The following is a 24636-nucleotide window of genomic DNA, read 5'->3' as shown; positions in this document are numbered from 1 at the left end:
CCACAGTGAAGTCGCAGCCATCATGAAAGCTGTAATTGTATCATGAATAGTGTAAGGAATTTGTAATCAAACTTTTAGGAATCGATGTACATATTTTTAATAAATGATAGCCTGACTGCAATTTAAACTTTTGGCCGTTCACTTTTATTTCTAACTTTCACTGAACAGTCGCCAATTTTTACACATGTAAACTGCTGTTTATAGAGGTTTACATAAGATTGTGAAAAATTCAACATAAATACCAATTATTAGATCTCAAGGCAGACCATATCGAAATGGATTCCTAAAGCGCCAAAACTTTTACTGAAGAAGTAAGATACATACTGTCGTCAGAATTCTTAGAGGACACTGTCTAATAGGGAAGCATGTGGGAAGCCTGGGCGCGCCTTCTCGAAGATATTTGACCCTCAGACTTTTCTGATCAGACTTTTTCGACTTTCGACGTGAATGTAAAATATTTCTATTATAACTAACGACATGAGCTTCCAGTTGCCTTCATAAAATTTAATTTTCTATCGATTTATGGATATAACCGTCCTCGAACAGAATGAAAAAAGACCAGACCTGGGTGCTCAACCGAAAGTTTCAAAAAAGGTGTTCAAGGTAGAGTAAAGCAGACACTTTTTCCATTATGTTACCACTTTGATATATAAAAACATCTTTCTTAGTTAATTTAAAAAACGTGATCAGAGATATTAGAGTTTGAATAAGGAGAAAAATAAATCTAAGCTGTAGCCTCAAATCCTGTTTGTCTTCGACGACAAGTAATACCATCTATATACCTTCTACTCAAATATGAACGAGACGTTATCAATAAAACGGTCCGCGGATGACATATGACAAAAATAAATTTTTTGTTTTTTGGTAGGACTGTTATAAGCTTACATGGCAAATTTCAGCGTGATATGTTACATAGTTTGTTTTCTGTGCTACTGTAAACAAGTCAAGCTCGAGTGTATATAATATATTTGGCGCGTACACCCTTTTTGGGTATTTGGCCGAGCTCCTCCTCCTATTTGTGGTGTGCGCGTCTTGATGTTGTTCCACAAATGGTGGGGCCTACAATTTTAAGCCGACTCCGAACGGCAGATATTTTTATGAGGAGCTTTTTCATGGCAGAAATACACTCGGAGGTTTGCCATTGCCTGCCGAGGGGCGACCGCTTATTAGATAAATGTTTTTCTTAATTTTGGTGTTTCACCGAGATTCGAACCGACGTTCTCTCTGCGAATTGCGACTGGTAGTCACGCACCAACCCGTTCGGATACGGCGGCCGCCATCTGCTCATATTAATTTGTATTGCATTAGTCCACTGCTCTTTAGTGAAATGTGCCATGATGTACTTTCATCCTCATACTTTTTACAACAAGCATCATATTCAAACTTGAGCTGTGACACTGAATGCAACTAATGTGGCGTAAAATGCCGCTTGCACTTTTGTTTGGGTATTTGGCCCAGCTTCTTCTCTTATTTGCACCTTGATGCTGTTCCATAAATGGAGGGACCTATAGTTTTAAGCTGACTCCGAACGGCAAAGGGCTTTTTTGAGAAGGTTTTTTATGGGCTGCAGATGGGCGATTAGAAACAACTTTTTTTTACATTGATGTTTCGCTGAGAGTCGAACCCACGTTCTCCGAATAGTAGTTATGCACCAACCCATTCGGCTACAACTGCCGATTTATATTAGTTCAAATTATATTTTTATATAAAATAAAAAAAAAATTACATCGTAATAAATAAAAATATAAATCAAATCAGCATATAATCTCAATCGGTATCATTTTTGGGAAGAAATATCATAAAACCAAATTGGACACACATTATTTTAAATAAAGATATAATTTTGTATAATATGTTTGTAATATTTTACATTGTAGGCTATCATCCTGTTAGTTCGTTTTACTGAATGAAATTATCTTAAATAATCAGTTTGGCCCAAGTTGACAATCGAAGACTAAGTAAAGTCAAATATTTTTGTATGCACATACATTTACTAAATATGAATGAAAGTCCTCTGCTATTCCTTTCGACTAAACAAATTGAATGGAGCACAATGACCCCTGGGAATATCCATTACCCAGATACCCACTAGCCAATATTCCCTATTGCATGGTTATGAATAATATTCTAGGCAGTTTCTTTTGCTCTCTCCTGCTATTTATCGTACTGCTTTGAACAAGTTTTAAAGTGAAAAAAGAATGGGTAAAGCAAAATCAAAAGAGAGCAAAATGCACTGAAAAGCAAACTCATAAAAAGAAAATGGAAATGCGGCATATATGGGCGCGACGCAAGTTTGAGTTATTATTATTTTGAGATATTCAAAGAAAATAAAAGTGTTGAACTCTTTCACGTGTGATGCAACGGTAAAGAAAACGACTGAGCAAGCAAGTAATTGCTATACTCAGGCTAATGCGGAGGTTAGACGACAGGCTGGACTATATAACGTGTTGTGCATATGCACATATATGTACGTAGATGGCTGCGTGTATGTACGGGCATATACATATGTGCTTAACCCTCCATTTGCACTTAGATACATTTGCTCTTAATGATTTCCTTTTGTTTTTTCTTACTAACTATCGATATTCTTCCAAACAAGTGGCTTAGAATTATTTATTAATAATTTATAATTTCTCTAATTTATTATTTTATTATTATTAAATATGGACTTGATAATAAAAATAAAATAAGTTAAACCCGAAATATTGTTAGAATGATTTTTTTCTATTTTAATCTATTAGAAATTTTCATGGCACTTTATGATCCATTCAATGAGTCTAGTTTTTGACTACATACATTTTCCAATAAATCAATGGTGGCTGGAACATTTGTTTCCAAAGAGTTGCTGGCCGGTCAGCATAAGCCAATAACTTAACATAGCCCCATAAAAAGTAATGTAGAAGAGTTAAATCGAACGACCGAGGGAGCCAGGAAAGGGCACCATTTTTGAAAAGAAAATTTCCATCAAATTGGTTTTGCAGCCTGTAAGCCACACCAAACAATCAATTTGAATGGATGAAATGGTAACTCGTTAACGGCTTGAGGATAAGGATGCACTCCAGATTTAAATAATATGAATAATTTTCCTTATTGACGTAGCTATTTAACTAGAAATCAGCTTCATCACTAAACACAAATCCATGATAAAAAAGCTCATCTTTTGCTAGTTTCAAATGAGCTTAATCAGCAAAAATTCGACTTAAACTATGGTAATTTGTTTTCAATTCTGGAAACCGCTGTGTTTTATAGGCACGCAAGACAAGAATGATATGTAAAATTTTCAACCCAGTGGAAGGACAAAGGCCAGCAAATTGAGAATGACGATGATTCGACATTTTGGCATCTTCTTCAACACTTCGCGGTATAAAAGCAAATATACTTAAACTCTTCGGAAGGTACAGTTTTTTTTTTTGATGATGGTTTTTAACCGAAAAGAATAACATTAGTGCAAAAACGATAAATATCTGCAGGCTCACTTGGCCGATCATGTTAAGCGTAAAATGAACGATGAGCTTCGCGAACAGATTTCTTTTTTTGAAAGTAAATTTCCATAATTTGAAAGCGTTGGTCGGAATTGAAGGATTCATGAGGCTTTGTCAAGTCTTACTGAACAGAAATGTCAACCAGGCTTAGCAACCATAGTTATCGATATCGAGAGTTATCGATAGCTAAAGAAACGCCTGATACTTATGTAGTGTTCAGAAATAATGACTGTATCAAGGTAATAATGACCAATCAGCAGCCGAAAATTAAACTACCGAAAATTAAACTACTTTCGAGTCATATTACACACTGGTAAAAGCAATCTTTAAAATTAGTTGTTTTAGAGGAAAGGCTAAAAAACCGTAGTAATATTGTACTTTTGAAATCCAACGTAGAATCTCTCTTGCCAACAAGTGTTCCTTCGGACTAAGTAGGTAATTGAATATTAAAATCGTCTCTTGACGAGGAAAACTAACACGCTACAAGGCTCTCATCATGCCCGTCCTAACGTATGGCGCAGAAGCTTGGACGATGATATTGTCCTGTCATCCGTATGAATAAATACGCTCCGGCTCTGAAAGTATTCGATGCGGTAACAACTGAGGGTAGCAGAGGAAGATAAATGCCTCCATAGGGACTTGGCTTCACTTGGTGTGTCCAGCTGGCGTCGGCTACCACGAGAACAAAACGACTGGCTTTGTTAAACTCGGCCAAAATCGCTTAAGCGGTTATTGCGCCAATCAAGAAGAAGAATACTTTTGGTTAGTCGTGGGCTGTAAGCCTTTGGGAGAAATCCGAAATTTTCTGTAACTATTTTGTAAAAAAGGCCTTTCCTAACCATTTTTCCTTGCCGGTGTCTCTTTTTGTTTACTTTTTCCGTTTGACGTTTCTCTTCTACTCCACACAAATATAATCGATATTACAGATTTGTATCAAGGCAATCAAAATAATCCAATATTAATTGTTATTTCTGGATTAGTGCATTTTTGTATGGCTAATCTATTTTGCTAATGGCAGATAGGGGCAGCTTAGCTTGAAAATGGAGATAAATAACATGATTAATAATCGCAGTACAACTGGCTTATGAATCTAAACACTATTCAAATGAAGAAAGAGCGAACGATGAATATAAATGCATTTTTTTACTTCTTATAACTCCGCATTGCGGACTATATAAAGCTTAAAGCAATCGAAATTTATTTTGCTTTTCGGCTAATAGCGAATACACGTTAGTGATTGATTTCGAATCGTTCGGGCGTTTAAACATTTTTATTGGTACGGTTGTACAAAAAAATTGATTTTTCTTAAGTTTAAAGTCATCATGACTTTTTCCACCTACTTCTAATATATAAAGTTGACACTCTATGCATGGTCCAAATATGGCATTGATATTGCTGATTTAGAAATTGAATACCCAGATGTTTTGCAAAAAGTTAGACTAAAATTAATTTGAAGTTCTAACGATGTTAGAAAATAAATAAATAATTCGCGCGTACACTTCTGTTAGGTGTTTTTGGGCGAGCTCGTCCTCCTATTTGAGGGATGCGTATTGATGTTGTTCCACAAAAGGATGCTACTAATGATATAAATACAAATTATTGCGCAAAAAGGTATTGTGGGTATTATTTAAAGATGGATCGAAAAAAAATTGAACTTATAATTGAAATGTGCAACCTGCTGGGTCATTAGATTTTTTCTTGCACGTTGCAGAAAACTTTAATTTCCTTAAATGAAATAACTCTAGAAGTGCGATTTTTGTTTGATATTCCGGTAAATAAGCTCCTTGAATGTGATGTGTATTCTTATAACTGGCTGTGTCAACATTTTCCTCCCGTTTTCTTCATTGATCTGTATCCTATATAGAAAGAAATTCCGGAAATATTACTCAATTACATTAAAAAAAAGTTCAAGTAAAACTCATCCTACAAAAAAAAGTTAACTCGTATACCTAATCAAGCATATTTGTATGCATATATTAAACGACACGGCAGAATACACGACGCTTGCATGGACACACATCTGTTAAATAAAGCAAGCAGTTGTTCGTGCGCCTAAACGTATACTACTATGTTTGTTCTTTTAGTGTGTTTTGTGCTTTAGTGATGCCACATTTTTGGAATTGTACACAATAGTGCAAACTTGCATAATTTACTGCGTCATAACTTCCATCCTTTTGCTTGTGTGAGCTACCAAATACATTTTCTGTTAATACATGTGTTGGTTTGACACACTAAAGGTGGCAATGTATACTTACCTTTCGGCTTGGCTAACAACAAAGCAAACTGCGGAAAATGTAGAGACTGAGAGTGAGCGAGATTGAGAGCGGGAGATTTTACTCCACCTTAGTAGGAGATAATATTAAAGGGAAATTGCAGGATTTGTGTTGAAATTTCGATTCCTTTTGCAGCTAAAATTTCTCTTCAATGCATGTAGCCTCTCTTTTGTATGAATATTCTCTACATCTCGTTTGGCACATATGAGGATTTAATTCTTTAGGTGAACTGCCTCAAGTTGTTTTCACATTGGTTGACGATGACTGTGACGACCTCGTCAAGTATACTGTTCTCGGGCGCGCTGCTTAGTCGTATTGCAATTTGATACGGTAAAATTTCTGTGGACTTTAACTTTGATAAATTTCAAATATTTGCTATTTGTGATATTCCAGCAGGAATGGACATTTTCAGCACGAGTGTATATATAGCCACATATACGCATACATACAAATTTAGGGATTCACTAATGTGTAGTGCAGTGATTTAAAAGGAAAAAGGGGATATCTGCGATTTGGAAAACAGCAAAATCATTCTGTGGAAAGAATTCTTGGTAAAACAAAATAATGGTGCATAAATTCAATAATAAGGCATGCCATGTGTTTGTTTTGATATGATAAATTAAAATTTACTTAAAAATTTTATATCAGAAAAAACAAATTTTATGTCTTAAACCAAATTGGATGTATAGACAATCGAAAAATGTGATCATTTGTGATGCTATTTCTATTGGAATACAAGCTTTAAGAATATGTGTTTGAATGAAATGAGTGAAAAAATGTTTTCGAAGAATTGGTAAACATTTGCAAAAAAAATATATAAAAAATAAAATATGTGACGAATTGGCTTACTTAAACAAAAATATATTTAAGTTGAGAAACAGAGAAAAATTAATACCCATAAATTAAAAACATAAAAAAAGTAAAAATTACCGAAAAAAACTAATATATTCCAAGTTACTGTGCAAAATCAGTGTCAGACGCTAAAGACGAAATAAAAGTAACTAAAATTCCTGACAAAAAATTAATTGGAATTCGATTGGTATACACAAAAACAAAAAAAAAAAACAAAAACGTGTTCTTATTCCATTTTATCTTGATTTGAGTGAACGAAAATGTCTAACAAATTAAATAGCAGCGTCTAACAGTGAATCCACTAAATAAAGCGAATAAATAATTGGCGCGTACATTTCTGTTAGGTGTTAGGTCAAACTCCTCCTCCAATTAGTGCGTTTTGATGTTGTTCCACAAACGCGGGACCTACAGTTTTAAGCCGACTTCGAACGGCAAATGGTTTTTATGAGGCCTATTACACCTCGTCTGTTAAAACAACTAACACCTAATAATTTTCCTTCATTCTATACAATGTAATTGTTGTAAATAAGCTTTTCACGTACGTATGTCGAAAATCTGAAAAATGTTCAAACCAAGGACTGGCATGAAACTCAGTTATTTGAAGGCTCTCCATGGTGTTTTGAGTTCCTGGACTTGATATCCGCTGTAAGCACGAAACACCAAAATGATGAGTGATTGAATGAAATGCAATTTTTTTTCTAATAGCAGGCAATGACAAATTTTCGAGTGTATTTCTAGCATGCAAAAGCTGCTCATAAAAATCATCTGCCATTCGGGGTCGGCGTAAAACTGTAACTCCATGAAATTTAAGTAATATGCCATTAAAAGCAATCATTTTTCGTTTCTGGAAGATATGGGATTTTTCAGAACGAAACGAGGTTGACAGGCTGTGGTTGTGGTAGTCTATCAAATCTATTATTTATCATTCAGGTAGTGAAATTTTTATTTTATTAAATTACATTTATTTGTTGAATCAGTTTCACTGGTGAAGAAAACCTTTTCTTGAAGGTGACTTGGTGCAGCGTTTCTTGACCCATTGTATGGAAATGATAGAAATGTCAATAAAGGAGCATTCGCCGCTTCCTTATGATTGCTTATTATCTAGAGCCACTTAACGCCAATTCAAATGAAGAAAATTACTAGTTTAAGTTATTATGAATACGATTTAAAATTGAGTATTTCCTATGCTTCTGGGTGAGCTCATTTTCGTGTTAATTTATTTCAACTTAAGCCAGGAGATTTGGTGGCTCCTAAAACACTCAGGCTAAAAAGCCCATTGTATTTAGAGCTCTACAAAGAGGGTAAATAGTCAAGGAGGGAAGGAGAAAAGTATCATAGAAATAAATAGGAAATGATAGAGACAGAGATAGAGATAGTTAGTCCTGTGAGAATTTTCCAGATTCATTGGCAAATCTGTAAATATCCTCCAGTTTTAGAGAATGAATATTACTCATTCTTATGACATCGGAACCCAAAACTCGTAGCCGTGCTCTAGCAAAGGCAGGACACTCACAGAGAAAGTGCTCAGTGCTATCCGCCTCCTCCAAGCACGACAGGCACACTGGGTCTTCAATGATTCCAATGGTGGTCATATGCTTACCCCATGGGTTGTGTCCTGTAATGATACCGACCATCAACCGAACGTCTTTCCTTCTAAGTTTTAGTAGAAAGTTTGACAGTTCTCTGTTCGGACTTGTCACAAAACACTTTGCAGTTCTACAGCGTTCTAGACCGGACCGTCGCTCTTTATGTAAATTGCCTACATAATCGCTGATCTAACTCATGGCCCCTGTGGGGGAACCGCTGATCCACGGTTAGCCAATTCATCGGCAATTTCGTTTCCTTGAACACCAGAGTGTCCTGGAATCCATATAAGTACAAGCCTGTTTTGTCTTGCGACAGAATTAAGCTTCTTCTTACATTCTTGAGCGTAGAAATATTTTATCTTCGGTTAACTAATTTTTTATTTATTTTATTTAATATATGGAAAATGTCAATAAATTATTATTTTACATTGAAAGTAGTATCAGCTTCCAAGATTTACTGCTCACTGCTTGAATAAGATTATTTTTTGACTAGAAAAGAAAAGTTACTAAACAGTTAATTTTTTAGTAAAAGATTATAAAATACTATTGGCACATAAATTAATAAAGAAAGTAAAGAATGTGGGAAGTAAATTTATAGGATACACGGAAGCTTATCTATATAGATATTTAGAATAAGGAGACCTTTCGCTTAAATTAACTTTCTCAGATCCGCTCTGATATAGTAAACTGTCATTTAAACAATGTGTACCTGGGAAGAAGTCTTTCGTATTTTCGAAGGGAGATGGTTGTTGAAACTCGTTCTCCTAAAACTCATAAAATGCGTGCAGTAGTCCAAAAGATGTTTGGCTGTTAAAGTTGGCAGTATGGGCAGTATCAAATAACTTCCTTTGAGAGATAAAAATACCCTCTCAAGTAGAGACTATGGGTTTAATGTTCTATGCAAAATTCATATTATAATAAAATTTTACTGTAGATGGTATTTGAAGGCAGAAATTATGTGCACTTGAAAATAATTATGAACTTCTAAATTCTAAATAAACCGAAGTAAGTTGAAGTTTAATCCGCTTACATCAAATTGTGAGGAAATGTGGGAAGTACTTTTAGTGGTCGTTTCGTTTGATTTATAGAAGGCTGCTAAAGCTTGGAATTGGTTCAGGTGAGACCTGTGTGTATTCAGACTTTCTCGCGGTATTATAAGCAAATTGTTTTACATTAATTTGTAAATTTTTAACAAAACTTTAACTAAACTTAACACAAAGCCACATTCAAAAGTAAAAAAATAAAAATATTAATATATATTATATACTGTGTCCTTTTAGCACCCCAAAATGATTTATAGATAACAAAATCATAACACAATCTACAATCGAGAATCGAAAATATCATCAGTTAGTGTAAAATAAAATAAAAAAAACGTCTATAGCTAAAAAATGCGAAGTAAAAACAAAATATACTACAGTAATGTAAAGACAGATTAAAATACGCCAGGAAATGAACTGTGAGGTGTCAAGAATGAAAGACTTTTATGAGCACAAAAAAGTGATCAAAATAACGACTGGAATATAAAGTGGGGCAGGTAGTCCAAGTAAGAGTTAAAAAGATAGTTGAAAATAGGGAAAAGGCCTAAAAGGAAAACAGCGAACTGCAAGTCATCAAAAACTACTGATACATTACGTTAATTGACATAAAAAGAAATTTCTCTAAAAATATTGTATTTCAAAAGTAAATCTACATGAAATAAGCTCAAATGCACAAACATACTGCTACGATAAATCCAATAACCCTAAATAGCACTCAAAGTGGAAACACGGAGCGGGAAAGGAATTTAAGGCGAGTACAAAGAATAAAAATACAAAAACAAACAAGAAATCTGCGAAAGAGGTAATTAAAAGTAAATACAGCACAAAATCGGGGAAAGCATGCTGGAACTGTAAACATAATCGATAAAACCAAAACTGTAGCATAAACAGATTAACCACGCCAAATAAGCAAATAAATAAGTGCAGCTTTTAGGCGCGGAAGGCGCTGACGTATACGCAACAACGAGAATTTAGCAAGCCATGCAGAGTTAGCAGGCGGCTAAGGTCATCCCCAGTCAGGAAATAAGCAGCCAGCCAACCTGTCCGAATATTAAATTAACATTCTTCGTAAGGTTTGACTGCATACAATTATTGTTGCTATTATTGCTACAATAGTTTTATTGTTGTAGCTTAAAAGCGTTTTGACTTGACACGCACTCTTTCTTTTGCTGACTGGCTAAAGTCAACTGGAAGCCAAGGCTTTGGCGAAAAAAGTGCTAGCGCACGCTAGCTTAGAATAGAAGGAAATACAAGCGCTTCATTTCACTTAAGTTTTACAAATATTTTTGTTTTTATATTAACTTTTTTTTTATGTGTATTACACCTTACCAATGAACTGTAAATATCACGCCACGCTTCGGCCCAAAATTTAGAGCGCAAAGCCTAACATACGCCGGCATGGCACGAACGTAACTTCAACCATGTAGATGGTGGCATAAAGGCGGCATTGAAAATGTCATAAATAACATGCCAATACGCACGCACATGACAACATAAATAAATAAATAACGTGACAAGGTATAAATAAGGGAAATAAACTGAGCAGTCAAGCACTGAGCGCACATACTTTTAGGAAGTAGTTCTCTGCTACAGGGAATGTGCAAATGCCTATATGAGACTCATTTTCAACTAGCCAAACAGTCAGTGTAACTGCATTTAAACCTTAGCATCACTACCGGAATCAATAACTGGAGCGGAAGAAGGTGGAAGGGCATACATTTACCGCACGAAATAAACAAACCAATCAGTTATCCTGCCATTAAAGTTTGAGACGTAAGGCACTCGCAACGACAACAAATCGAAACAAGTAAGCCGAAAATAGCAAATACAAAAACAACTAAACTACTCCTAATACCACTACTCCTAATAGCACATGCTACTACTTAGTAGGAGTTGATTTCGAGAAAAATATAAAAGATTCCAGATTTGAATTCAGCTACTCAATTTCACTAGCCTGTGCTGTGCCGCTGACTATAATGCTTGACGTCTGAATTAATTTTTGTAGAGGCGCATTGAATGCATAAACGAAAATAAATAACATTTTCAACGAGACTAATATAAAAAGCGTTAACACACATATTGCACATAACCTAGAAGAAGTCTAGAACAAGAAGAGCCAGCGCAATGGGCAAGGTAAGGGAATAACAAAAGCGAGTACCAGCGTCATTGTTGCACAAAAAAACTAAAAAAAAAAACAACAAGCAACTTAAACAACGTCATCAGCAACAAAGCACCTTCGTTCACGAATAAAAGACAGCATCAATACAAGTAAAGAGGAAACAAATATTAATAGTAAAAGTAATATTAATCTATTATCAAAGCTGTGTGTGTGTGTGTGGTTGTGTGCAAAATGCTGTGAGCTCCAACCTGCCCCTCTGGCATCATCATCAACACCGTCGTCCTCATCGCTAACTTTTTTAGTATCACAATTGCCATTTCATTACGCTAGAGCGGCAATATCGGCCCCCAGCGTTACTGGTTATATTGGTAAATATAGCGCGCAGTAAATCTTCGCTGTCGTCAATATGGCCTTTAGCGGTAGCAATAGTAGAATCGGTGTCAGCAGCAGTAGTAGCAGCAGCTTACCAGTATGGGATAAATGCACAACAGTATTGTTGTTGCCACGAGCGCGGCTCATCACCCTATGGCTGGCATTCAATTTAGCGCTGATCGTGCAGGAGCCAATGAAGAAAATCGCCTCAGTCGACGCCGCGTAAGTATACAGCCATATTTCTACTTGTGCATGCCTATGTTTATTTGTATTCATTGTATTTATAATTTACATACACATGTATGTATGTACATTAGGTATTATAGGTACTTTTCTTTGTGGGTGAGGATTCCAAGTGATTGATTCCAACTTGAATTGATTTCTTTTGAAAAAAAAACACGAATTTGAAAATCTAACTTAAGCTTTTTTGATTAAAAAGTTCCTGAAATTATTTTAGAAAACTCAAAATAAAGGTTTCCTCCTCAAAAGTGATATTATTGCCTTCAAAGTACTCCTAATCAACAGAAACGCACTTATGCCAACGCTTGATTCAGATCTCAAAACATCTCTGGGATTCTGTTTTTGCTATAGCCATACCCATCGGAGCCGTCTTCGAGGTTTCCAATACTTCATTTCGGCTGTTAATACGCGCTCTCTATGTTTTGTTTTTTTTTAATCAATCAAACAGCAAAAAATCGCGGGGAGCCATATCAGATGGATTCAATGGCTATTGGATAGTATTCGTTTCGTTTTTGGTCAAAAACTCACGGATAATGATAGCACTGTTTAAAGGTGCGATATCATGGAGTAAAATCTACGAGTTGCTTTCCCACAAATCCGTTCTTTCTTTACAAAAATTGTTAGCATCCCTTTCTTTTTTGATTGAAAATGTCGAGATTTTTTTATTCTTGGTTCATTTGATGGTTTCCACTCACTCGACTGATGTTTGGATTTCGTGTCGTATTCATAAACCTACATCTCGTCTCCAGTAATGATACGTTTGATGAATAATGGGGCGGATTCAATCTTGGAAATCATCTCTGTGACGATATCAACGCGGTCCCTTTTTTGCCAAGAAATTGAGGTTTTTAGAGATAAATTTGCAGCAAAATACCGCATATTCAAATCCTTAATAGTTTTCCATATAAGTTTTCAATGACAACAGCCTGCCACTATGTTGGTCATCCTCCATGGACTCGCGTTCATGTCACTCGCAAATGGCAGTTTATTTTAGAGTATTATTTTCGTAAGAGTCTCCTAACATGTTCAAACATCAAAAACATCAAATTAGTTGACTTAGAGTGTCACCTGGCGGTTGTTCCGGGAACTCTTTTATCAGAGTGGTATGTATTACCACTAAGACTACCAATGCCTCGATTTGCCTGGTGCTCTTCTTCTTCTGTTTCTCATTCCTTTTTATTAGAATTATTACCATTTGATATTAGTAAAAGGATAACTTTGTTTTATATGATACCCAAATTCATGTACATATGGCATAGAAATAAATTGTATTAAGTGGGAGCCATAAATAATGGATGAAATAGGATGTATGTATTAACATTCTTTATGTGGCATCAATAGCGTTTGCTCAGAGCTGAACCGAACGAGCCTGTTTACAGAAATATAGTGCTCACTATATTTGGAGAACAACCAGTCTTCTCAATACAATCTTTGTGCTCTCCTTTTTTTTAATTGGCGCGATAACCGCTTACGTGACTTTAGCCGAGTTTAACAAAGCGCGCCAGTCGATTGTTTTTCGTACTCACCGGCGGCAGTTAGACACACCAAGTGAAACCCAGTCCTTATCCATCTGATCTTTCCAACGCAGAGAAAGCCTTCCTCTACCTCTGCTACCACAAGCTGGTACCGCATCGAATACTTTCAGAGCCGGAGCGTTTGTATCCATTCGCGTTTGTAGCTGCGCTATGCCTATGGTGTTGTAAAGCTCATCTTTGTGATCTAAATGTGAAATGTACAGCTGATATTATTATTATGAGGAGTGCAGCAACCAACAGGTAAGGTGTTTGGATGTAACTTGGGTACTGGTGGTTTGGGAAGTAATGTTGAGAAACAATATACAATCTCTCAGTTCTCTTGGCGTAGCTTTTGACTGCCCGTCCATTATTACGTCGCTCAAAATCCTTGCTCTCTATGTAACTATCTCCTTTATAAAAGACGCATGAAAGACAGTTTTGTAGGGTATTTTAAGCTCGAGCCTTTTTTAGCACTGTTTTGCGTGGACTCTTGTCACAGCTTGAAATATTTTAAGTAAAAGTCCTGTAATTTCCCAAAATGCATAGGATTTTGCTTAAGATGTGTTTAATAATATAGACAGAGAAATCGCTGAGCGAACTTTGTTGGACGGAGCGATGCCGTCGAATGATATTCGTTACAAAATTTCGTTTACAGAACTAAAACGACATCAGATTGCATCAAATTCATTTAATTGAAATTACTGAATTATCAAAGTTTTAAATAACATTCTTATAAAGGGTGATTAATTTAGGGGTATCGGATTTTAAATTGAAATAAAGCAATGAAAGGTTAATTTTTTTCTTTTGTAATTGTAACTTTAGTAATGTTGGCTTACAATGCCTCAATCGAAGCTGGTTTATCCACAAAGCATTCAAACTTTACGTCGATTTTCGCAAAACAATTGTACGATGTGTAAAGCCGTAGGAGTTTCCATGATAAAATGTCAATGAATACTGAAAAGAATTATGTACTTAGTTTGACAGCAGTCACGCGTGAACTAGCACCTTCAATATGATCACGCTTCAATGTTCAAAACATTTCTGCAAGGGAAGTAACGTTTTTGTTTTTTTGAAACCCTGAACTCCCGTTAGTGTTGGACTTTAACCTACACTAAGTCTCCTGTCGTCAATTTACCGATCCCATCGTCCGCTTAGCTGCCGCTAACCTCTTAGATGTCTACGTGCTTTAATGCACATTACATTTGGCTGGTTATTTGCGAAATCCTATTCCACGCAAGCTCATGATGTTGACTATGTTTTCTAATTTTATTGGGTCCTCAGGTATTCTCTTAAGTCAACAAATCTACTAGTCATGAACTGTAGGCATACAGAAAACACATGCCTTGCATCTTCCTCTTCATGGCATACTCAACATAAAGGCGACTAACGTACCTTAAAGCAATGTAGCAACAATAACCTGTTTATGAATTGTGTTAGCTGAAGGCTAGGCTCGTCATAGCTTCGAATTAACCATTTTTCGATGTTTGGGATCAGTGTCCACTTTCCTTTTGTCGAGTTTTTCCAACGTTACTGGCATTTTAGTAAAGATGTAGCCTTCCTTTTTCCACAATCGCTGATATGTTTGTGTGACACTGCTTTTTTTGCGCTTGCACTCTTGCTTGTTCATCCGTGAATATGTCGCTGGGAATCATGAGATGTTGAGGCGAAACACCTCATCGTTCATAATGTTCCACAGCGTGGGCCCTAGCACTGAGCCCAGCCGAACAGCTGCTGTAGCCTCATACTTTTTTATTCTATCAAAATTCGATTGCTCAGATAGCTTTTGACAATATTGTAAACAAAAGCTGGTACAGATAGCTTCTCAAGTGTGGTAAGAAGGTGCCCCAGTCTGCTCAGTTGAAAGTATTTTTCACTTGCAAGGTCACAACTGCATAGTATTGTTAATCGCGATCTCTCCATCGTTTGCCTGCAAACGCGTCTGTAGCGATAGAGGCTGTAGTAGACCTTTGTTTTCGGAAACCATATTGGTACCGGTATAGACCCGCCTTTTATTCAATGTACTGTTGTGTTCTATTGTTTATGAGTCGTTCAAAAAGCTGGCCCATCGTGTTGAGGCAACGTAGATGACGGTTGAGTTCTGGTATACCAGGTGGATTTCTTAGCTTCAGAAGCAGCACAACGTTCGGTAGGGTGGTAAGCTTAGCGAATAATATTCGTTTATAGTTTTCACTGAAACTAAAAAAAGCGCAATATTATATGTATACTGCAGTGGGATTTTGTCTTGATATCGAACTTTTATTTGACGAAATACGCTCAGCGATTCTATTCTGTTTATATATTTGTATATATACTTTATATTATATTATTGGCTTTACGCCCTTTATTTGGTATTTTAGCGTGCGTCTTGATGTTGCTCCGCAAATGGAAAGAATTACAATTTAAGCCAACTCAAAACGACATTTTTTTATGAGGAGCTTTTTCATGAGAGAAATTTATTATTAATCTAAGGTTTGCCATTACCTGCTGAGGGGCAGAAAAAACTTTCTTTAGTATTTATACTCACTTTTCTATTATTTGCTGAATTTTTTCACTGAGTTTTGAACCTCTGAACCTCCGAGTGGTAGTCATGCACCATCCCATGTGGCTAAGACGGCCGAAAATAAAATAAAAATGTGTCTACATAAAAGCACCAGCGTACGGCAGCCCTAGCCATTTGTCACTGCCAGCCACTGCCTAACGTAATTAATACGTCAGTAATGGCTTACATTGCATTGTTACACTTGCTTTGTTTTAGTTTTGCTCATTTAATTTCTCTTGGTAATAATCAAGCGTAGCGGTACTTGTCACATTTGTGTACATTTACAACTACCAATTAACTTAACAACTTTATAAAGTGTTACCAACTAGTACGAAATACAAAAAGGGCGACAACGACAATAATAACAACAACCATTTAAGTAGTTGTAGTTTTTACTGCAGGTATAAATAGAATATAATGAGAAATATTATATGTTCATGCCGGTATGCGTGTTTTTGGTAAAATATTACTTACGGATATAGCCTGGAGAGTAAAGCACTGGTTCTGTCTTTTTGGTAAACTTGGAACCGCGATTAGTATGGCGCTTTCCTTTTTCTCATACATAACTGGTTGCGAGTAGATATATTTCTCATGAATTCTTTATTTTGACTGGTTAGCCATTTTTATTCCATTTAAAAAAAGGAAAAAAAATAAAAAATTCCACACTCTTGCCAGAAACGTCAAAAGCCTGCTAGTGAATAATAAATTATAAAAATGTATATGATTTAACTAAAATAATACTCTATCACATCCAAGATAAGCTAAGAATGTAAAAAAGTTGTGGGCGAACTGACTTTGCAATGTACCACAAGTGTAGGTACCCATTCTCTGGTCACAGTAACAAGGAATTGCGCGTCGAACAGACTAGCGGAGAACAGGAAGAGATTTAGGCGCAGTAAATTCTGACCTAAGGGTAGAATTCTGCGTAAGGCAGACTATCTTCTTGTAAGTACATACAAGCTTAGATAAAATACAATCAGCCCGACATAGAGTTGACGAAAAAGCGCAAAACACCAATTTTTAGGCACAGACTAAGATGCAAGGAGAAAGAACAGAGTGTTGCATATCAACTCTGCCACTGTCCTGATATGGCCACGGCGCAACAGTAATACTTCATTAAGCGGTTATTTGATTACTTAACTGACCACGATTCAATAAGTATTCACAACTGTTTTGCGAAAGAAAAGAAAAGAAAAGAAAAGAAAAGAAAAGAAAAGAAAAGAAAAGAAAAGAAAAGAAAAGAAAAGAAAAGAAAAGAAAAGAAAAGAAAAGAAAAGAAAAGAAAAGAAAAGAAAAGAAAAGAAAAGAAAAGAAAAGAAAAGAAAAGAAAAGAAAAGAAAAGAAAAGAAAAGAAAAGAAAAGAAAAGAAAAGAAAAGAAAAGAAAAGAAAAGAAAAGAAAAGAAAAGAAAAGAAAAGAAAAGAAAAGAAAAGAAAAGAAAAGAAAAGAAAAGAAAAGAAAAGAAAAGAAAAGAAAAGAAAAGAAAAGAAAAGAAAAGAAAAGAAAAGAAAAGAAAAGAAAAGAAAAGAAGTATGAATTCGCGCAATGTGAGAGAAAGGCTGCACTATTTGTTGGACATATAGCGATACCACTACTTGCTTAAGCGACTTACTTGTAGAGCTTTGTGTACATTTTTGTATTTGCAAATAAAAAAAAACCTTTTTTTAACACTAACATCAACACAAAGTTACCCTTACTTCAATCTCCAGAATCCTATACACTAGGTCGGGTCGATTTGTGGGGAGGTGAAACTCATATTCTAGGGATCAAAATAAGAAACTTTGCCGAAGGAATCATACCTCTAAAACGAATTCTGATGTCCCCCAATTTGGGTCGAACTTTTAGTGTCTTTTGTGGTGAGGCAAGAAAACCGCCCATTGCTCTGTGAAAATCATATTCTAGGCATCAAAATAAGAAACTTTGCCGAAGGAACCATACCTCTAAAACGAATTCTGATCTCCCCCAATTTGGGTCGAACTTTTTAGTTTCTTTTCTCATGTAAAGCCCAAAAATGGTGATATTTTGAAATTATTGTATGGGGAACCCCCCAGCAGAGTTCGACGGGGTGTGCCACTGGCATGGGTGGATCGGCCGTCCAAAGTTAGTGGGGGTCGGTCATATATTTGGACTCGATTGGACCACTCTAAATGGGTCAAAGTGGGATTTTTCGTTCGACCCTGATTGGGGGGCATCAGAATTCGTTTTAGAGGTATGGTTCCTTCGGCAAAGTTTCTTATTTTGATCCCTAGAATATGATTTTCACAGAGCAATGAGCGATTTTTAAATCGACCCGCCCTACTATACACCCAGTTCTCGCTTTACTCGATAGATACGTTCGCAAACGAAATTCGTGAAAAAAGATAATTTTATGAAAACAATATTAACAAATTCTTTTTAGAGTTAACTTTAGAATTTATCTCGTGCTTACACATTTTAATTCATTAAATAAACTATACGAACTAAAATATTAAACGGCGAGCGCAAAATCTACGCAGTCTCAGATACTTTTCCTGAGACTAAATTAAACGCTTCGTAAAATCTCACTCTATTTGCTCTATTAAAATCAAGAAAAATTCATCAAATTTTTAAAAATAGTACTAAAACAAAACAATTCTTGTAAAAAAAGATTTTTGTTCACGAGTTAAAAGTGTTAAAAAAAATTTGGTAAAAAAATTATGCAAAAGGAGAATTGGTGTACTTATTCTGGAGGTTGTTTAAAGACTTTAAAGAGTAGTAGAATCAAAATATATTATATATTTTTTTATAATAAAAAAAAACGAAAACCGAATATCGTGCAGTGGTTCAATTGTTTGTTTTAAAAGGATATGAAAAACTGATGACGGTGTTAAAGGAAACTACTGCTCTATTTTCTACCGTGCATGGATAAAGGCTGATGAAAATTTAGACGAAGAGATACTAGTTTGCATTTGTACTCTGTGTTTCTGAATTGGACTAAGTCAGACTTATATAAAAGAAATTCCTTTGTAACAATTAATGGCATTTCTTCTGAACCTTTCATTGCCTCTTTTGGCATTCCCCGAGGGAATATACCAGCAACGCTAATATTTGTTTTGCTTATAAATGGCACAAGTAGTTATATTCGTTTCGCGAAATTTTCGATTTGTATGCTGATGATTTATAAGTATTTTCTAAAATTCCGAAATCAGATGACGAACTTCAGCGTCAAAATGACATGGACGCCCCGGAACTATGGTATGTTAGTTTTCGGCTTTCTTTAAACATCAAAAAGTGCTTTAAAGTCACTTATTCGAAAATTCACAATATCTTGCCGACGTCTTACAACATTTCTCATTCTTTGTTGCAAAGTTTGGTTGAAATTAAAAATCTTAGCGCTATTTTTTCGAGTAACTTTTTCTTGAATAGATATATAAAACGTATTATGTCGAAAGCTAGCTTGATATTGGAATTTCTGAGGCGAAATTGTGCCAAATTCACTGACCCTGATACTCTTAAGGGGTTACATACGTCCAGCAGCGCCAAAAATGCTCTAAAAGAAAAACTGTTTTCGGAAAGGATAACAATAGAAATAAATATAAAAAAAAATTGATACATTGTTTATTAGTATTTAAACTTTATAAAAAAATTTACTTTAATTTTTCTTTAGAAAAATTAGCATATAAAAAATCATGTGACCCCAAGTACAATAAAAAAAAGTTGCTCCACGGTCTGCATCATTTCCTCTTGAAATGTTGATGTGTCTGAAAAGGTAAACAACTGCTTGTAAAATAAAGTTGAAGTTCTACATAGTTTGTGGCGCCGAATTTTTGAGTTTCGAAAAATTTTACAATTTACGGCATTTTAAAAAGAGTATGCCTTTCTCGTCACAAATGTCACACTTTAATTATGTTTATAAAATTTTTAGTAAAAATATCAAAAATCCGGACTTCTTTAAAAATTGGACTCTTTCGAATATTTAAGAAAATAGGCATCAAAAAATATTAAAAACTGTATGAGTTATCATGCAGACCGTGCCGGAAAAAGTAGTTTAGAGAAAAATGAGTTTAAACTTAAACAGCCTGTGCACATCAAACTCTCGTCAGGCAGTTACATTTTCTACCATAACTTTGATTTTATGGGGAACTCTTACAATCGACTTCCACAGAAATACACCTAAAACTAATCGGTAAAAAAATCGATTTTTTGAAAATTCTGGGCGTATGTAACCCTTTAAAATAATATAATATATTTGTATAAGTATTTCGTTCATTCCAATTTGGAATACGCTACTTTTATTTGGAGGCCTAGTAATAAATCTAGATAAACAGAACTGAATTGAACTGAATTGTTGAACCAATTGCTACACTCAATCTCGTTTGCCTACGATGTCTTTGTCAGTAACAAAACCAATAGTCTCTTTTTTATTTGTTTATAACATTGCGCAATATTGACTGCACATTTGTTTTGGAAATAATTAATTTGCATTTATTACAGTGTAATCTTCGCAGCTCTTCCCTTTCTTTGGAGTTAAATTTGAAACAGAGTATTCGCGTATGTTCGAGCTTTTAGTAAATTTAATTATGTCTCGGGTTCTATCCAATTAATATAGATTTTTCAGTTCTCAAGATAACAAAATTTGAATTACATTATTGTATGTTATAATTTCGAGTTCGATAGTTATTCTACTTTTCGTTGTAATCAGTATGTAGGGACTAAATAAATAATAAAATGAAATGAGCAACTCCAATTTGCTCAACACAAAACACAGATTGGCTGAAAATGCATAGTGTTGTTATTGCTTTAATGTTTTACTGCGCTTGTTATGGCTGCCGCTTGTATCTGCCACATTTTGGCGCCACACTTATGCTTTCGATGTTTATACTCGCACTTATACAAATTTGTTTTGATTAATGATTATCGAACGTTAAACTAATTAATTAAACAAGAAATAAGGTTTATAAGAAATAACTAAATATAAAAGTAAATGGTACAATATAAAAATAACAATAACAATAGGTTGTCGTCGTAGCAAATGTTTTTGTGCGTGAAAACAGTTAGAATGGCCCGGGCTTGAAACCCACTGTGGGCATGAAAGCCCAAATGAAAGGCAAGATTTTTTCTAAAGCGGCGTCCCTCGGATTGTATTTCTGCTATGGAAAAGCTTCTAATAAGAATCTAGCAGCCATTCGAAGGTGGAATACCTCCTTAAGTGGAACAAAATCAAGACGCAAAATATAAATTGAAAACTCCGACAGCCCAGCGACAACTCAAGCCTTGGGATCGTTCTTCGTGTGATGGAAATTAGTCGGGGAGTGCGTGACTTTTCTTCCGATTGCATCCGCATACTTCTATATTAGGTTAATTTGAGGACACAGCGGCATAGACGGAAACTGCTGGGCTGATGAACTGCTTGGATAAGGGATCCTGGAGACGATTTCATCATAAAACGATCTACTTTCAGAGAGCTGGGCTAATGTATAAACATGAAAAGTAGCGAGACTCTTCCGGCCCCAGGGATATCGATTTAGAAGCACTAAAGCACTCCCCCCAACCAAATTTGAATTAATGGTGAAATAATAATCCGTTTATAATGACAAAGTCTAAAAAGCGTGAATGACATAGGTATTGTATTACTAATGAGTATAATTACCGCAGAAAATATGTCAGTCGAGAGTAGCAAGCATGAGTATGGAAGTAACAATAAATCCATTTGGAATAAGCTACTGCGTGAACACTTTTCACCAAATTATGCGTGAAAGCTTGTCGAGTATCCATTAATCAAAACGAACTACAAATTAGTGAAATAGGCTAATACATATGTATATACAATATATATATATATATAATATATAATCAAAACTGAAATTCAAATTACTACTCAGAGGTGCATTTCACTTTTCGTGCACCCAAAAATATGCACTCAAACTTGCCCAGCTGCTTTCAGCGGCTAAGTAATAGTTTATGCATTATGCATGTGTGCATGTACTAGGGTGCTTCTAAGGTTCCGGAAATTAGCTTGTATTAAACTTGGGATACCGAGAAGCTTTAAATACGAATTGAACGCAGTCTGCTGATTACAAAATATTATTACAGTAAAAATCTTCGAGTTTCCAAAAAACTTGTTTTAATTTACTAATACAATATGGTATAAATTGATGTGAATTCCGAACTGCACTCTTACTTCAGTTGATTTTGATCACAGTAATAAATTGATTTCTTATTATCATTTATTAACAAGTATGATAAAAATTAGTTGAAGTTTTAGATTAAAAAAAAAAAAACAAAACCAAATTTAATATTATATTATGGCAATTTTCCCTGCTTCCTGCTGCTTTAACCAGCTGCCCAATAGTTCTTATTTCTGTTCACTCTACTACGTTACGGTGCCAAGATACTTGCTTTTTTCTTATTCCTAGTTTGCCTTCGATTTTACCTTGCACAATAAGTTACAATTCTCAATCACTCACTTAGGACCGTCCATCATATGATCGAAATATGCGCTTTTGTGGCGCTTTATCGTTAGAAACAATTCTCTATCCTTTCGTAGTTTGGTTAAAACTTCTTTGTTACTGACTCTGTCTTCCCACGATATTTTTATTGTCCGTCGATAACACCACATTTCGAACGCACCATTACTATATTTAATGTAAATTGCTCATTGTTTAAACATATTCACAAATCAAGTTAAAAAACATCGAGTGGAGTAGTTTATGAAGTAGAGTAAATATGTGTAGAGGCATTGCCTTTCTATTTGCCGCTCTTTTTTGTACACAAATGAAATATTGAAAAATGGAGTAAAACAAAATAAGTGAAATTTCCGCATACTCTGTTTTTCCATTTTCGCAAAATATTATGAAACCTTGTTCTCTTATACCCACTTCCCACCACATTTGTGGTTCTAGTTTATCCAATCGAAGTGAAATTATTTATCTTGGTGCTGTATTTGACTCTGAATTCTCTTTTCACAGACATTTAAATTACACTATTTCAAAGTCATATTCCGTACTTGCGTTTATTCGACGTTTTAGTTCGGACTTTGTTGATCCATATACTCTAAAGTTTTCTCTGTTGCGTTCGAAGTTGGAATACGCCGTCTTTACTTGGAGACCATATTATGCTTGTAGTAGGCTTGATCATGTCCAGAAAGCTTTTGTGCGTTATGCTTTGCGTTCCTTAAATTTCACTGATCCAATTCCATCCCCTAAAAGTCGGTGCTTGCTCTTTTATCTAAAATCACTTGATATTAGAAGGACTATTCTCTCCATTATTTTCCGTCTCATTTCCTTTTTTCAATATTCCTCAGCGAAGCTTACGGTACCATGATTTTTCTGGTTAGGGATGGTAAGAACGAATTATGCTTCCAATGCTCCGATTTCTAGAACTCTGGGAGTATTTAATTCGATTTCAAATCATGCTGGCCTGGATTTTTCCTGAACAAAAAACAATTTGAAATCGGTACTAAATGAATTGTTGAACCAAATTCTTAGTATTATCTAATAATCGTCCTCTGTAAGTTATAAGAAATGTTATCTTTTTCTTTCACTCATTACAGTTGAAACAAGTTAATTACAAGTTTAATTTTACTTTAATTAATTTATAATATTTAGCATTAATCTGTTTTCACATACTGTATTTTTTATAATATTAACTGAGTAAATAACCATTTAAGAAATAAATTTAGAACACTTTACAAAAAAATCCTATCTGTATCAAATAAAGTGCGAATGACTGTGTATATAAGTTTTCAAGAGCTTGAGAATTTAAAATGATAATACAATACCGAATTATTGTTCGATTTTTTTTTATTATAATCTAGTAGATAGTCCATGGAATTAATTTTTTGAATGTGATATCCCGCATGTGTCCGCCGCGGCTACGAGCTACATGTCCCATGTGATCAGTCTAATTTTTGACTCCTTTTTCCAATAAATCTGGTCGTGAAGCCTAAATAATAGTTTGAGTATTGCAATAAATCGTCTATTAAGCGCGCTGTATGCCAAGTTGCTTGTTGGTTATCGTGGATGTTTAGCTGATTAATTTTTGGAAATAAAAATGCAGTCAGCATGACTTGATAGTGCTCATCATTCACCGTAACCGAAATTTCTTCGCCAACAGATTCAATTTTTTCAAAGTGAATTTCCATAATTTGAAAGCATTGTTCTGGCGTTAAAAGACTCATGATGACTTGCCAAACCTTACTGAACAGAAATGTTAACATATTTTGCCATCCTTAGCTGTCAAACCAGAGTTATCAATAGATAGTTCTCGTGCAGCTAAAAAACACTCGATGTATATCGGGATCTGTGACTCACATTTTTCCGCTAGCAATGACAATCCTAGTACACATACATGTGTGTAGTATTATAGGGTAATACCTTAGTAAAGTCTTTCCAAAAGTAAAAACTGATTTCTCGTCTTACGCTACAATTAACACTGCTTTGGCCTTTCGTGCATTTCCTTTAGTTCTATAGAATTCATAACCTGCATATCTTCAAATTGGAACTCAATTCGTTTCAGTTTAAGCCTGTTGACCTGACTTTTGTCGCATTATTATTTAATATACTCTTTTAAGGAATGTTCGCGTGTGGCTGCGACAAGTTCTTGTAAACACACATGCACACACATATACACATACATTCATATGTAGAAGTAAAATGAAGCA

At 35.1% G+C, this 24636-nt stretch overlaps 1 protein-coding gene across 2 annotated transcripts in view; it reads left to right on the top strand.

The window, feature by feature from the left end:
- The first annotated feature begins 11758 nt into the window (after nucleotides 1–11758).
- Nucleotides 11759–24636, top strand: part of LOC129240570 (gamma-aminobutyric acid receptor subunit beta) — a 115412-nt gene continuing 102534 nt past the window's right edge. Inside the window, exon 1 of one of the 2 annotated variants that reach the window (XM_054876470.1) lies at nucleotides 11759–11946. In XM_054876470.1, the coding sequence (XP_054732445.1) occupies nucleotides 11759–11946 (188 nt within the window). The remainder of the gene's footprint in view (nucleotides 11947–24636) is intronic. The other variant, XM_054876471.1, reaches the window with a different exon arrangement.

Source organism: Anastrepha obliqua, chromosome 3, assembly GCF_027943255.1.
Source record: "Anastrepha obliqua isolate idAnaObli1 chromosome 3, idAnaObli1_1.0, whole genome shotgun sequence".
Taxonomy (NCBI): domain Eukaryota; kingdom Metazoa; phylum Arthropoda; class Insecta; order Diptera; family Tephritidae; genus Anastrepha; species Anastrepha obliqua.
The sequence above is the reverse complement of the archived record's forward strand: the minus strand, read 5'-3'. Positions and strand labels throughout refer to the sequence as shown.